The sequence below is a fragment of the Schistosoma haematobium genome, chromosome 1 (genome assembly GCF_000699445.3).
Source record: "Schistosoma haematobium chromosome 1, whole genome shotgun sequence".
Classification (NCBI taxonomy): domain Eukaryota; kingdom Metazoa; phylum Platyhelminthes; class Trematoda; order Strigeidida; family Schistosomatidae; genus Schistosoma; species Schistosoma haematobium.
Window position 1 is genome coordinate 46,999,729 of NC_067196.1, and position 14,300 is coordinate 47,014,028.

A 14,300-nucleotide genomic window follows, 5' to 3' on the forward strand; every position below is an offset into this window, starting at 1 on the left:
AAATGTATTTGAAAACTTTAATGGGATTAGCAATCTGAATTCCAACAAAAGTAGTTTCGATTACCGGTATCCAAACACTGAAATTCAAATAACCAAAAACTTATACCTAACACGTCATTCATCAACTCAACTAGTAACAGCTTTATATGAAATATACCTACATAATTTTTTAGTCTATCCATAACTAATTAAACTACGAAAAAAAGGTGAAAAAAATATTGGAACAGGTATATACTACCCATCCATATTGCAAAGCCTACTTATAATATAATTTCGACAGGAGAGTCAACGAAACAATATTACTAACTAAAGTCTAAGCAATATTAGAATATGGTTAATAACAACAAGCTTAAACAGCATGTACTTACTTCTCTTTAGGATCAGTTGCTCTCAATGCGTTGATAGACAAAAAGAAGTTTTCGGTTTCCTCATTGGGACTTTTAGAGAACAACTCTGCATACAGTACTTGAGGATCGGAAGAAATGGCTTTATAGTTGCCTACATCATAATCAGAAAGTAGCCATGAGTCATTGCTGATATGCAATTGGTATATAACTTGATAGCTAGAATATGGTAAACAAAAAGTATTTGATAAGAAAGTTTCCATTCATGTTTCTAAAGATGGATGAGTAATTAATTCGTTGTTTTGTTACACACTTAACTACCCAGTTTCAATTTACGGGTATAACGTGACGAAATGATAAATATAATCGGTTTTAAGAGGATCAAATAACCCTACTACTTTAAAAATTTAGAGATTCTCAAAGTAGCTTTTTACAATATGTATTGAAAATACATTTATTTTTATTTTATCCAGACTTCAGGACTTATCGCAAATAAAATGAAAGCCATTTGGTGAATGATAACTGGTTATTTCGACAAACTTTGGTAAAGAACCTTGTAAATGATGAAGATGATAGGATGAAAGCAAATAGCATGGTGAAATACCATAAGTAATTCAGTTGCGCCTCAATTCTCTATAATGTATTTCCGAAAACCTTAACTAAGCACAAAGATGACCTGATGATTGTAAGAAACAGACTACTTTCAGTACTCATGGTGACTACTGAAGGTAGCCAATCTGGGTGTCTCATTGGCACCACTTTCAAATGCATTTACCAAGTACTTATCAAATACAGCTAATTACGTATACACGATTCAAGTGAGTTAAATTTCGAAATTAACTCACCTATCTCATAAGTTAAGGAAAACAATATAATAGTTCAAGAAAGAAATTATCAATTATAGTTGCAATATGGGATACAAGACAAATATATATTGACTGACAATAACACACTTCTTGACTGCATTGTCCGGTAAAAGTAGAAAACAATGAATAAGAACATAAAATGAGCAAGATGAATTCTACGTTTAGAAAAGGCGATTAAACAACACAATATCATCGCAACTTGTTTGCACTTGTATGACTAAAGACTGCTGATCAGCTACAGTTACTGCACTTTTCACTAGAAATTTTCACTAAACGCGAACAGTTTTTCAAAGATAAAACTGGCCAACCACCATGTATTTGGGCTGGATTTTTAATTTAATGAGCAGTCCGTCAAATTTTTTGGTGGCAAGACCATTTTGTTAGTATTACAGGTTACCCTTGCATCCATATCTATACAAAAATAAACATTTTTATAGTACTTGTCACAAAAGTTAGTTTTATTTTGTACTAATATTTAAATTATCTTGATGTAGATAAGTCAATATATCAACGAAAAATGTAGCAGCATAATGATCAAATAAACTACATCGCAATATTACGCACATTTAGTTTTCTACAATTAGGAAGTCAAAATGACTGTGTTTGAAGAAAGTGAAGTAAAGGCTGTAGCACTAGAACTATCCCATAATTCTAAGAAGGGGAAGTGTAGGTTAATTAAGCTCAAGACGAACATCGAGTTAAATGAATGTTAATAAATGGTTGCGCAAGATCATGGATCGATCGAAGTTAGACATCAAAACCGTTGAATGCCGGTCCAGTGGTCTAGAGGTTGAACGTTCGCGCGCCAGACGGAAGGTCCTGGATTTGAGTCCTGCGTGTGGAATCGTGGATGTGCACCGCTGAGGAGTTGCATACTAGAACGAAATGGCCATCCAGTGCTTCCAGGTTTTCAGTGGTCTAGCTTAGATAGACCCATGAATTCAACAATTAAAATTACTACAATCTCCACAGATCCTCATTCTGACAATGTTAATATTTAGTAAATACTGATAAACATTGGTGACTTGTTGATTAACGCGCTCGACTTTAAACCACTAGATCACAGGTTTAAATTTCTCTGCACAGTTTGGTTTGAGCACTTGAATAGAAACACTGGCCTTTACAAAAAATATGGCTTGAAGCCGAGTACACGAAATCGCAAATGCTAAGCGAAATACGGTAAGCACATATACATGTTACTAATTTTATTAGTTTAAATTTTTATGAAACTCAATTTTAAGTTGTTGTGAAAAAACCTAAAATCAAGTACTATTTTGAAAAGTTAGTTGGCGTTAATATAATCATATAATTTGATGCAATATATCCTCCTAACTTACCGTCTTTCTCAATCAGGTGCCCAAAAAGATTACTCAAACGTAAGATATGATGTCATATATGACCCAAATATTTACGAATAGACTGTCCTATGAATGATTACGATCTATTAATACTTTTAATAACCCAGAAGTAACATATAGTAGCTACGCTCCAGTGACTATCCTGAATGTTAAAATAATCGTATTGAATCGAGGGTAATATACTATGATCAAATCCATGAGGTCTGTAGCCTAACCAGTTTTATTCCTGCTTTTAACAACATGCCTTTTAAAAAATCCAGATATAATGGTCAGGTTTATTCGTAGTTTCTTTAAGCCGAACAGATTAGCTTACGTGTAAATGACATAGACATAAATATTTAATAACACTGGAAAACACGGAAAGTCACCAACCTGGGGAACAATACAAGTTCGAGCAATTTGGTAAGACCAGAAGGTGAGGGCTGATCATTTTCGTCGAGATCCCTTAAAATAACAATCGTTATTTCATGAAAACCTGGACATTCATCATTTGCAACGACTGTACTTTCATTGGTTTTGGGACAAATATAAAAGTCATGAACTTTAGGAAACTGACCAAGGCAACCTAAGCATACACTCGCGAATATGTTAAACAGAAATAATTGACCCTGTCAAGTAAAAAGTGGTTTACATTACGATTTTCAACAAGAAATTAGGAAAGCACTTTGAGGAATAAATATATGTGAATTGACCGATCAATAAAATAGTGCTCATCAGACGCCTCTTTTTAAACACAAATACACATTTCATGGAGCAAATTAAGCTGATAAACACTGGGTATATGTATAGATTCCGAACATGTAATGATTCTGGTAATAATAACTACTCCTTGAGGATTATGTTATGATTAGTTTACGGTTCTAACTTAATTATAAGTGCTGTGAAAGAATTTATATACGATGAGAATACTCAACTTTCAAGTTTTGATACCCAATAAACGCCCATGTCCACTATTTCTCTGAGGTAATATAACAGCGAAATTACTATGACCATCTATCCCAAAGACTATCAAACCAGGAAATGGAAGTAAATACGCACGATCTGTATACCTTTAAATATTAGATGTGAAGAATGAAATTAAATGCACTAGACACTCTAAAGAAAGGACTATTTTACCTGGTTATGTAGGGCTGATGCACTCACTAGAAACATTCAGGACTGGTGTATCAGTGTTCGGCAAACGAAACTGAAGCATTCCCTGATGCAAACAATAACAAGGTAATAAACGCGATATTTGAGAATAAAAGTGTCTAATAATCCCACACACTTCAAAAATACGTTATACATTTTAATTTTGACCACTAAAAGCTGTAACATTATCTAACGCAACCAAATTAGTGGCAAATACACAAAGCTGTCTGGTTTACACGTCACCTGGAGGAAAATCAGCTTCAAAAACACACGTGTATACTTTGTTAAATCTTACCAAGAATCCGAGGCACTAAATAAAATCCTCTCGGTAAGAAATTACTAGGAAGCAATCGAATATAATGTACGAACTTAGAATGGTTTTAATATCATTAGACCTACCGAGTAGGAAAGTGCCAGACAATAAATTGTGTCACAAATTAATGAAACTTTTCGGAAAGATATGCCTTCATCAATGACTGAGAACGGATCAAAGAGATTTTGAACAATGAATTGACCAGAATCTTTTACGCAGGTTGTAACAAAGCCCGGAGTTTTCTTGGAGTAGAGGAATGATCAAAGTAACCTACCAGTTGAAGATTCCAAACTACTGCAGGATCTATATGGCAACAAAAGAACATTTTCCCTGTTATAAATACACTTTCAGGGCTACTGAAACGGGTTTTAAGTTCTTCAAAGTTCTGTTCTACAAGTTCTAAAGTAAAGAAAAAAATAGGGTTAGCAGACCAATTTTCGCTCCTGATGTATCTTACCTGAATGTAGCTGTACGGAGTTAATATCTCTCCATAACAACAACGAATCCTCGGATCTAAGAAAAAGATCAAAACTAACTGAAAAAGTCAATATCAGTGAAAGGTTACCTGCTGCTGTTGCCACCAGTTGCAATTCATAAATTTTTCCTAAGTGAGTCTGAAAACATATGTTTGTATTCAATGTTTACCAAGGAGAATGCAAGTTCGTGTCTTTCGGGAAGATAGACGTTTAATAAACCATGCTCATCTAGAAAGAAAAGGAACACAACATTGGCCGGCGAACACACCTTCAAAATATTGCAATCTAAAGAGTAATTTATAGTACGTCTCAAGTACCATGTTCGTAAGAATCGATCACTTCGAAATCACAGTCAAAAATGAAAAACGTCTTGCTTATGACTACAACTTTCTTATCATGCCGTTCAATGAACCCAACTCTGCAAGAAGCTAACTATAAGTAATTTAAAATGAGAGAACTAAGGTAAAAATACGTCTTTGTGTGCAGCGAGTACTACTACCTCAGCTACATCGAAAATATCACACATCGCAATAAATTTAAAAAGTCAACACAAGCTGACTTAAACTTTACTTGATGTGATTAAAGCGCTTCAAATTTTGCTGGGCAGGAACAACAACTAGTTCATTCTCTGAAAATTACGTTTTAGAAGAGCAGTGACGTCGTAAATTTTCATTTGATCGTTCAGTCTTCAGTAATAAGGATAGTAGGTTGGTGAACCTGTGTTAATCTTAACAATTTGTTTTCCAGTGAAGGTTCAGCTTCTCCTTAAAAATGTTGACTGATGGGGATGATGCCACTCGTTCAGGTAATACATTTCAGATACTGACTACCCTATCAAAAAAACAGAACCCCACTTCAAGTTTATTGAATCGTGGTTTTCGAACCCTCTTGAGAACTGTATCCAAGCAACTGGCCCATGTCTGATTAAAGATACTGACTCATTTAAGCGTGTTCAGAGTGTGGGAACAAAATTAGCGAATGATCTTTCTAATTTCGCTTACGATGAGCGCTTAAAACGCTCGAACCTGTTCCCCTTGTTGTATCGTAGGACTCAAGGTGACTTTATATTGGCATTTTGTATCTTTAATTAAGACTTGGGTCTTAATATGTTCTATCTTTATGCTGCCTCCAGCACTAATAATCTCCGACGTAATAGCAAGAAGGCTAAAAAGCCGCGATCTAATAAACTCAAAGTACGGTTCTGCTTTTCTCATTGACTGGTCTATGACTGGAACGCCATACCTGAACAAGTGGTATCAGCCCCATCAGTCAGCATTTTCAAGGAGAAGCTGGACCCCCACCGGAAAATAAACTGCAAGGATTAAGGCAGGCCCGCCAGCCCATCGTCCTTATTTCTGAAGACTGATATGGCCCCAAAGATTATTATTGCCAGAGGGAGCAAAAACATATATCAAAAACAGAATCGTAATGCAAGATACGAAATGCCAATATAAGGTCATCTTGAGCTCTACAATACGATAAGGGGAAAATGTTTAAGGGTTTTAAGAGCTCTTCGTAATGGAGTTTAGGAAGACTACTAATTTTGTATCCCACACACTAAATATACTCATGTGATTTAGTATCCTTAATACATATACCAGATGGATGGATACGTAGGTGATATATAAAACTCGAAACATCTCTTCGTCAAAGCATTTGGATTCTCGGTTAAGTGACAATAACGCACAAAAAACCGTGCCAGCTGCTGTGTTGCAGTGCATAATCGTCTTTAAGTCGTGATGTTCTATTACCTCTAAATCTTTGTGTTCCTACATGCATGGAAGAGATATACCGTCGATACAGGCAACTGTTACCATGTCCAATGTGCATGAGCACAATTTTTTATACAATTAGTTTCTAAACCCCAACCTCGGGCCCGTCTAAATAATTCGTTTTGGTCAACTTAGAGATCAAAGTGGTCAGCCTCAGTTCTTACTGTTCGCCAGATTTTGATATAACCTGGGAACGACTAAAGCAATCTCAGCAACTTATTGACATGGAGAAGGAGAAGTAGAGGGCCTAAGGTGGTGCTTTAGGGTAGGCCACTTCTGACCAATTTCTCACCCACCCTCACCCTCTATTGTCAACCAAATAACAAAGTTTATCATCCATTCCTTTACAGCACCTATTATTCCGAAGCTCACGAGCTTCTGTATAAGACAGAAGTGAGACGCCTTATCAAATACTTTGTTGAAGTCTATGAACATTACATCAACAGATAGACAATTATTTAGGGATGCTGTCCAATCATTGATCACAATAAATAAGTTGGTCAAGCACGAATGTCTGTTTCGAATACCGTGCTGCTCATGGGTTAACAGATCGTAGGATTCTATCTGACCTGGTAAGTTAACCCGAATTGTCTTCTCAAGTTAGATACGATATACCTCTGAGCATCTTCAAATTTATGGCTAATTATAGCATCTTTCTCATATTTAGGGAGTTGAGTGTGAGAAAGAGACGTGTTCAGTTGTATTGTGAATGGCCTTGAAATAATGTTCACGAGGAATCACAGCGATCGTGGATGTAACCAAACAGAAACCCGACATCTTAGCAGGTCTGCGGTTAGTGATCAATAGAAGAACAGTTTCACCAGTAGCATCTGCAGGTCTTATAGCTGGCATTTTGGTGGGACGGTTTTGACAAGTATTGATGGCAAAACCCGCAGTGTATATTTCGCCAAAATATTTTGATAAGGTCTCAGCTTTTGCTAGATCTGATTTAGACAGTATATCTGAGTTTTCGTGTGACAGTATGGAGGAATACCATTTCTAACCTTTGTTCTTCGTTTAATGTACGAAAACAATCGTTTCAGGCAGGTTTGGCTATCATATGCCAACCGTCTTTCGTAAATTGAACGGCATCTAAATATGGTCTTCCTACAGGTATTCTGTAGTCTTCAGTATTCACACTTAGATTATTCGTTGCCTGTTGATAAGAATAAGCCCTAGACGCTCTTTTGAGCTTCAGAAGCTTTCAAGTTTCGTTTTTCATCCATGGACGGCAATATGACAGCCTACGTTTTGACCGTGGGATGTGCGGCGATGTTACAGACTCGAATGTGGCTTTAAAATTGTTCCATTCGTCTTCGATAGATACATTTGTGTTGGTGAACCAATCAGTTGAGACAGTACAGTCTCCGATTGCTAGAATGTTAGCCAGCTGGATATTGGAACATGGCGGAGAAGATGCATACTGTAAACCATGTGTCCGAAATCTGGAGCAAAGTACGACGTGATCATATTCCAAGAACAGATATGACTTAAGATAGTCTTAAGAAGGACAACATGGACTACGGTATGTTCCTCTGATGTGATCAGTTGTACACGAAAGCGATGTCTAGCATATAGTATTATGCCTCAGTCCTCACGATTTATGACAGTTTCACTTCTACCTCAGATGTAACCTTCAATGATGGGTGAGCAGCCTATGTCTACGATGAGCTAAGTTTGTGTGACAATAATTATATCGGGACACCACCATTATACTTAACTCGAGCGCCTTATTTCTGAGACCACGAGCGTTCGTGTAGCACACAATTAAGGTGTTTTGAGGATTACTCGTTCTATCCAAACAGGTTTCGGAAGTATTGGCTTCGAGGACCTGATCACCCGAAAAACCTGAATTTGAAGGTTCGTTTCGCAATTTAGCTTTCACGTTTTCAATTTTGTAAGGGCATTCTTCCGTTTGGTTTGGTCCTCACGTAGCCAGTCTGGTTGGATACGAATATATAAACAACGAGTTTTCTACGCATTACTCAGTATGATGATATATACCCTAGGAACCTTCATGGGACCTCAGATTCAGCCGAATTCGGATCGTGCGCATGCCTTCTAGCAGAATCATTATTTTTTTACTCCTCCAGATTTCAAACAGTTTGACTTCTTTGAAAGTTGTGTTCACGGCTTTCGATCGTGGTGTCATAACCTGACTGCCTATACCAGAGATTTATCTTTCGTTGTTTTCGTGTAGGTTGAGCATATTACTAACGACAATACTCGATGAGACTAAACGTTTTTCAACGCTAGAGTTAAATATGGTCTTACTTTGGGACTCGGTAGAGTAAACTGCGCCGTAGTGTGCGCCCAACAAAGACCTGTCAAATAAACGGGCGCGGTTTGTGCCTATTTTTTCTTTTCTTCCATGTTTTCGCACTATCCACCATTTCCCATTGGTCAGGTCATCTTCATCTAGATTACTCGGGACGGTGACGCTATTATATGTGTCACCAGTTGCTACTGCAGCAACGTGACCGTCAATATATAATGGCATTTCACTCTATATTTGTTTCAAGAGAGATTTGTCCGTTGCATGTTGCACGGTCGAAAGTTTGTTATTATTATTCACAAACATCTTATGGGTACATAAGTGTTGTGAACAAACCATTTCGGGTTTCTTCAAAAAATGCAATAATACACCATTTTCAATAATGTTAGTATTATACTTGCCATTTTAAAAAAAGAGTAATAATAGTAGAATATTAATAATAATAAATCGGGTCTGTGTAATTGAGAAGAATATTGAATTGAGTTTAAAGAAGGAAATGGAGAAAATAGGGGAATAGAAATAAAGGAGACGTGAAATACGCAAACAGTTTAATTGGCGTGTTTATGAACATAAAACAAGAACCAACGACTATGTATATATCGTCAAATTAGTAACAAAAAATAATTAGGAAAAAACAACTTATTATTGTAGTAAGATATGACGCTAGAATAAATGTTTGTGCAGTCATAGTTTGGAGTGATGCGATGAAAGTCTCAATTGAGTGAAAAGGATAATGAAATATCAATATGTATGAGTCATATATGCATAGTGAAGATGAAACGGGTCCGAGAAGTTAATTTAAGTGTAACACAAGTTATTGTCCTAATTACAAACTTCGTAATCTTAAGAATATTTATTTAGAGGGAAAGAAAAGAGAAAAGAAGTGAACACCCAGTGAAAAGGTTCACCCATGATAAGAATAATAATTGTGTAATAAATGTCGACCTCAGAAGTAAACCAGCAATTGAGAAAAATAGAATAAAAAATCTTTCAGTGCACTCGGGTGATTACATTTAGATTTATGTAATAGTATGCAAAGTGAAACCGGATATTAGCATAAATATTAGTGCAATAATAATTAAGAATGATGCCATGACACGTCCTGTAACAGCATTTACTACGTTGACACACTTTTTGCTGCTGGTACCCATACTATCAGTCTAGCCATCATCCACCATTTTGCTGGCCGGCGCCACAAGGTTAATTGCCTCTTGGATGAGAAATGTCTTGCTCGAACAACTAAATATACGGAGCCAATGAGAGTTAGTTTTTGAACTCTATTTGTATGTGGTGGGATTTACATGTGTGCACCACCTATTGCACTCATCATATTTCATTCCTTCCTGCACGGCGAATAAATGATTTGGCCGTCTACAGTTGCGAGTGAAGCCAAACATTTTAAAAATCAACTAGGAAGAACAATTATAAACATTAGCAGAAATAAACCAAGTCACAGTCGACCAAGTGGGCTATAGAACCTCTAACTGACCAACTTCGTGGAATTGCAAAATTCATCAATTTGGATGATACCGCATGAAAAGCATACTCCATAGTTAAGGAACTTATCGCTCAAGCAACAATGCTCGCACATCAGGACACTCAAGACCACTCCTGACAGTCTTTAGCAGTCTTCCCCAGACGGTTGCTAGACACTGCATCGAGGTACAGCACATTCAGTAGGGAACTCCTAGCTATGTATTGTGCTGTACAGCATTTTCAACACTCTATCGAAGGCCGAGATTTCACCCTTTTTACTGACCATAACCGCTTACCTTCTCTTTATCATCAGACAAGTACTCACCTAGTGAGTTGCGACAACTGGACAACATTTCGCAGTTTACTTCATACATTCAGCACATTTCTGAAGTAAACATTGTAGTTGCAGACGCCTCGTCTCGTACAATTTCCTTGAACCGTTTTCAAGGAATCGACCTTCTTAAACTTGCCCAGCTTCAATAATCCTAAAACTGCTCATTGAACAGATGGGAACAGGTGAGGAGACCTTACTATTTGACACGTCTATGGGTAGGACTCGTCCAATCGTGCCGAAACATTATCGATGCAACATCTTTAATACGTTGCACAAACGTTATCATCCATGTGCTCGGGTAACCACCAAGGTTATAGCAGGACGATTTTGCTGCCCTGGTATGAATAAAGACGTGATGGAGTGGGCAATTTCCTGTATAAGCTGTTAGAAATCTAAGATGATTAGACACAACAAATGCCCCTTAGTTTCATTCAAAACTCTCGATGCTCTTTTCAACCATGTCCATCTGGATTTAGTAGGACGTTTGCCGGGTGAATTTATCCGCAACGCAACCATGTAAACTTAATGTATCGCACAGGATCATCTGTGCGTTCAAGCAACCACAGATTTTGTCGTTTCATAATGTATTTTTAATTAAATTGCTAGATTATGTTGCTAATTTTGCTCTGTTTATAATTTTTGTTCGCCACGTCCGACTGTGCTACACTGTACGTTCACTGCATGCTGGGATGTTATCCCAAGTCATAGTGAGTTTAATCACATAGTTGATTGTTTCCAGATAGACCGTCAGTGCATAATGTTACTGAAGAAAGGCTTGTTGTACTGTAAACTATGTTTCTGTGAACAACTGACTTCTGTCTTCAGTCGTAAAGCAATATATATATCCTTTGTCTTCTGTTAGGTAAGTTCAACTGGCTTATATTTCGTGTTTTGGTTTTATCGACTGAATTATGTCAATTTAACTACTTTGAGCAACATGTCTGTGCAAATGAAACAATAACTATGAAACTTGCTTAGTTTAGTATTCTTGGTTGTCGTATAATTCAGTTTACTTGAAAGAATTATGATATACTTAAGTATAGTGCTTGAAGCCTGTAATGAAACAGATCAGTTTAGTAAGTAGAGTTGCCTGTTTGTAATGAGTATACTGATTCAAATCAGTCTGATTAAAAATAGGAAAAAACGTGCCTTTGATGCTGTTGCTGTCATACATTATAAGATAGCGATAAGTATGTTTGGTGTTTATTTCTAGACTATACATCTATCACTGACCATATTTCATGATCACTGTCATTAAACAATTTCCCCAGCAATAACATCGGTAGCAAGATAGCTAAGCGTCTGAGCTTTTAGTTGCCCGCAAAACAGCAGTATACAGTCTTAGAAGATGAGTGTTCTGTGTCTCAATTAAATGCATCTGGCTGTGGACAAATGTTAAAAATCTTTTTGACAACTGGGACTTTTAGTTTATCAGACACTTACTCTGCTTGTATGTTTTCCTGTTAAACTAGACGCAGATGCATGGGAATACTTAAATGGGAGCAAAGTAATAACAGCATTGCAATACGGTACTAAGCCCATGTTATGCTTTGCGCAAGTAATAGTAGCTGACCTTACCTAATATTGATGAACTCAAGATAAATCACAACTGCATAAATTCTTTGCTAAGAAACGTGTAATTTGGTTATTTATCTATTCTGCATTTCTGACTAAATTCATTAGTATTTTTCATTTAGAATGCAACAGGAGTGAGCCTTCACAGATCCTAAAAACTGTTTCGCCCTTAGAACTATGGCCCTATGGAACTGTTTACGGGAGACCCGACTAACAGCAAATTATAAAAAGGATGCTGGACGTCCACTTTAGACTCACAACCACTTCCAGTATTTTTGACTTCTTTTACTCTTTCGTTTGGTGTGGCGCATATATATTGGCGCTCTCTTGTACCAATATTTATGTGTTCAAATAAATAAATAAATAAAATTCGTTTGGAAAAAACAGCAAAAACTGCAGCTTAGCATTACCAATACAACTTTTAAACGGGGACTTCGTTTAAACCTTTGCTTGATATTCGATTCTTAATGAAAGTTCCTGGATAAATTTTTGAATCGAATGCTACTTTGTTTCATCTACTTAATCGTTGCAAGAAACTTGTGATAAGCGAGCCTCTCAGCAGCTACTTATAATATGGAACAGTCTTCCCTCCGAAACTCGCATGACGGATGAACTGCATACGTTTGTAAAACTGCTTGATCAAGCCCTCACTCGCACTGATCTTGCACGTACGAACATATCAGCGCCCACTCAGACATCATAGGCTCTCTCAATGTCTAGACCAAAATGGACTTCAAGTTCAGTTTGCCTTATATTTCCTACTTTGCAGTTGTATTAATTACTTTTTCCACCCTATTTCTTCACTTGAAGTAGACAAGTAACTCACTGGACCTATCATTACTGTTCAACTAAACTCGGTCGCTAAGGGACACTCACTAACACCCTCAGAAAGTCAAGAGGGCCGCACAATCGATTGCCTACTACCAGTGGTCTTGCATCTATGGAGCCTGTTACCAATCAACTGGTTAAGACAACAGAAAATAACATCAGCACCAAGTTACTGTGAGTTCCTTCCTGTTTATCCTGTATTAACTTTTTACTCTTCTGTACACTATGTTGACTAGCAATTAATATTAATTCTCCACTCGTTCCCTTATCCACAACTCATATACTTCTGTACTTTTTCCGCCTGCTTAAATAAACAACTATCCTACAATACACCCTTCTTAACGCTTATACTCTGATTGGCAAACTATACTTTATACTATAGTCAACAGAGGCACTGCATCGATGCTTTACCCACAGTCCATAGCTTGTAACTGCCTGATAAGCTTGTAAAATGGTACTTATAAAAATAGTGCTTTCCAACAGGATGTGAAACAGAGGATTGTGTGAGGTATGACGTATATACAAAAATAAGCCTAAATGAGCCTAACATCACAAAAGGAGGGAGGGTGGAGTTACTGACCAGCAAGCATTGATGGTGAGGGCGATAACTTCAATCCACCCGTGTTTGTGGGGACAGAACATTTCGTATGTATCAGGCTCTTTATGATTGAGAATAAGTCAACCAATCTGTGATATAGATTGTCTTCCTACGCTCACCACTCAGACTCATGTTTCCAATATTATGCTGGACTAGCTATTCTACTAAGACAACCTATAACATGCTAACTCGGACTTTTACACTAGGATTGTGTGGCTGGCATCGGATAGAAAAAAAGATAACAAAAGTTATAGTCATCAATATTCTTAACACTTCACCCTCTATATACACACCCTTCTAATAAACCGCTTCCCTTGTACCAACCTTAACTTCCCTTCCTTCATGTGAGCTTACTCCAACTTGTTGAACATCACAACTCATTGTTCTTTATTAGTACATTCTATAATATGGAGCCTCTGACTTCACTTCACTCTAACAAGACATAATCTGAATTTATTCTAATTTATTATACCTCTGTCCGTTCTATTACACAATGTTAAGCAACGTTTGGCGTTCATATCCAAGTGCCTTGCTGCTCTTCTGTTTCTCTATTTTTTTTCTTCAGAATCTTGCTCTGAGAGCACAGCTATGAAACTTCTGACGTTTGGAGCAAACTTGACGTACGCACCCTCTCAAGGTCATAGTTTACAGCAAGCGCTCTACGATTTCACTTTATAACAACCATAAACTTATTAGGTTGGGAAGCATTTTGCGAATCAACAAATGTTGTAATTTATAGATCATGCCTGTAAAATCGGTGTGTACCTGCACATGCAGAAATATATTATTATTATTACTACTTCATGTGTTCAAACGTTGTGGACTGAATAGAAGCTTTCGCTTAACAGGCTTCCGTGTCTAGTGGCAGGGGATCACCAAAAACTCCAGGCAGGAACATAGGTATGTTAACAATAAAAGAGGAAAAAGAAATTGGTGAATCATTGTATGATACTA

General features: G+C 37.0%; 2 protein-coding genes across 2 annotated transcripts in view; both read right to left on the minus strand.

Annotated features, from left to right (window-relative positions):
* The window catches only part of MS3_00010148 (uncharacterized protein), a gene marked incomplete at both ends in the record, with an annotated part of 46,779 nt that extends 42,442 nt beyond the window's left edge, over nucleotides 1-4,337 (minus strand). Inside the window, 4 exons of the mRNA XM_051218502.1 lie at nucleotides 369-563; nucleotides 2,941-3,176; nucleotides 4,099-4,254; nucleotides 4,308-4,337. Coding sequence (XP_051074274.1) covers nucleotides 369-563; nucleotides 2,941-3,176; nucleotides 4,099-4,254; nucleotides 4,308-4,337 — 617 coding nt within the window. The remainder of the gene's footprint in view (nucleotides 1-368; nucleotides 564-2,940; nucleotides 3,177-4,098; nucleotides 4,255-4,307) is intronic.
* Nucleotides 4,338-4,402: 65 nt separating this feature from the next.
* Nucleotides 4,403-5,014, minus strand: MS3_00010149 (uncharacterized protein; the record flags this gene model as incomplete). Its single annotated transcript, XM_051218503.1, has 5 exons — nucleotides 4,403-4,411; nucleotides 4,470-4,547; nucleotides 4,658-4,773; nucleotides 4,806-4,920; nucleotides 4,961-5,014. 5 exons carry the CDS (start codon nucleotides 5,012-5,014, stop codon nucleotides 4,403-4,405), a joined length of 372 nt encoding a protein of 123 aa, XP_051074275.1.
* Between the last annotated feature and the right edge of the window lie 9,286 nt (nucleotides 5,015-14,300).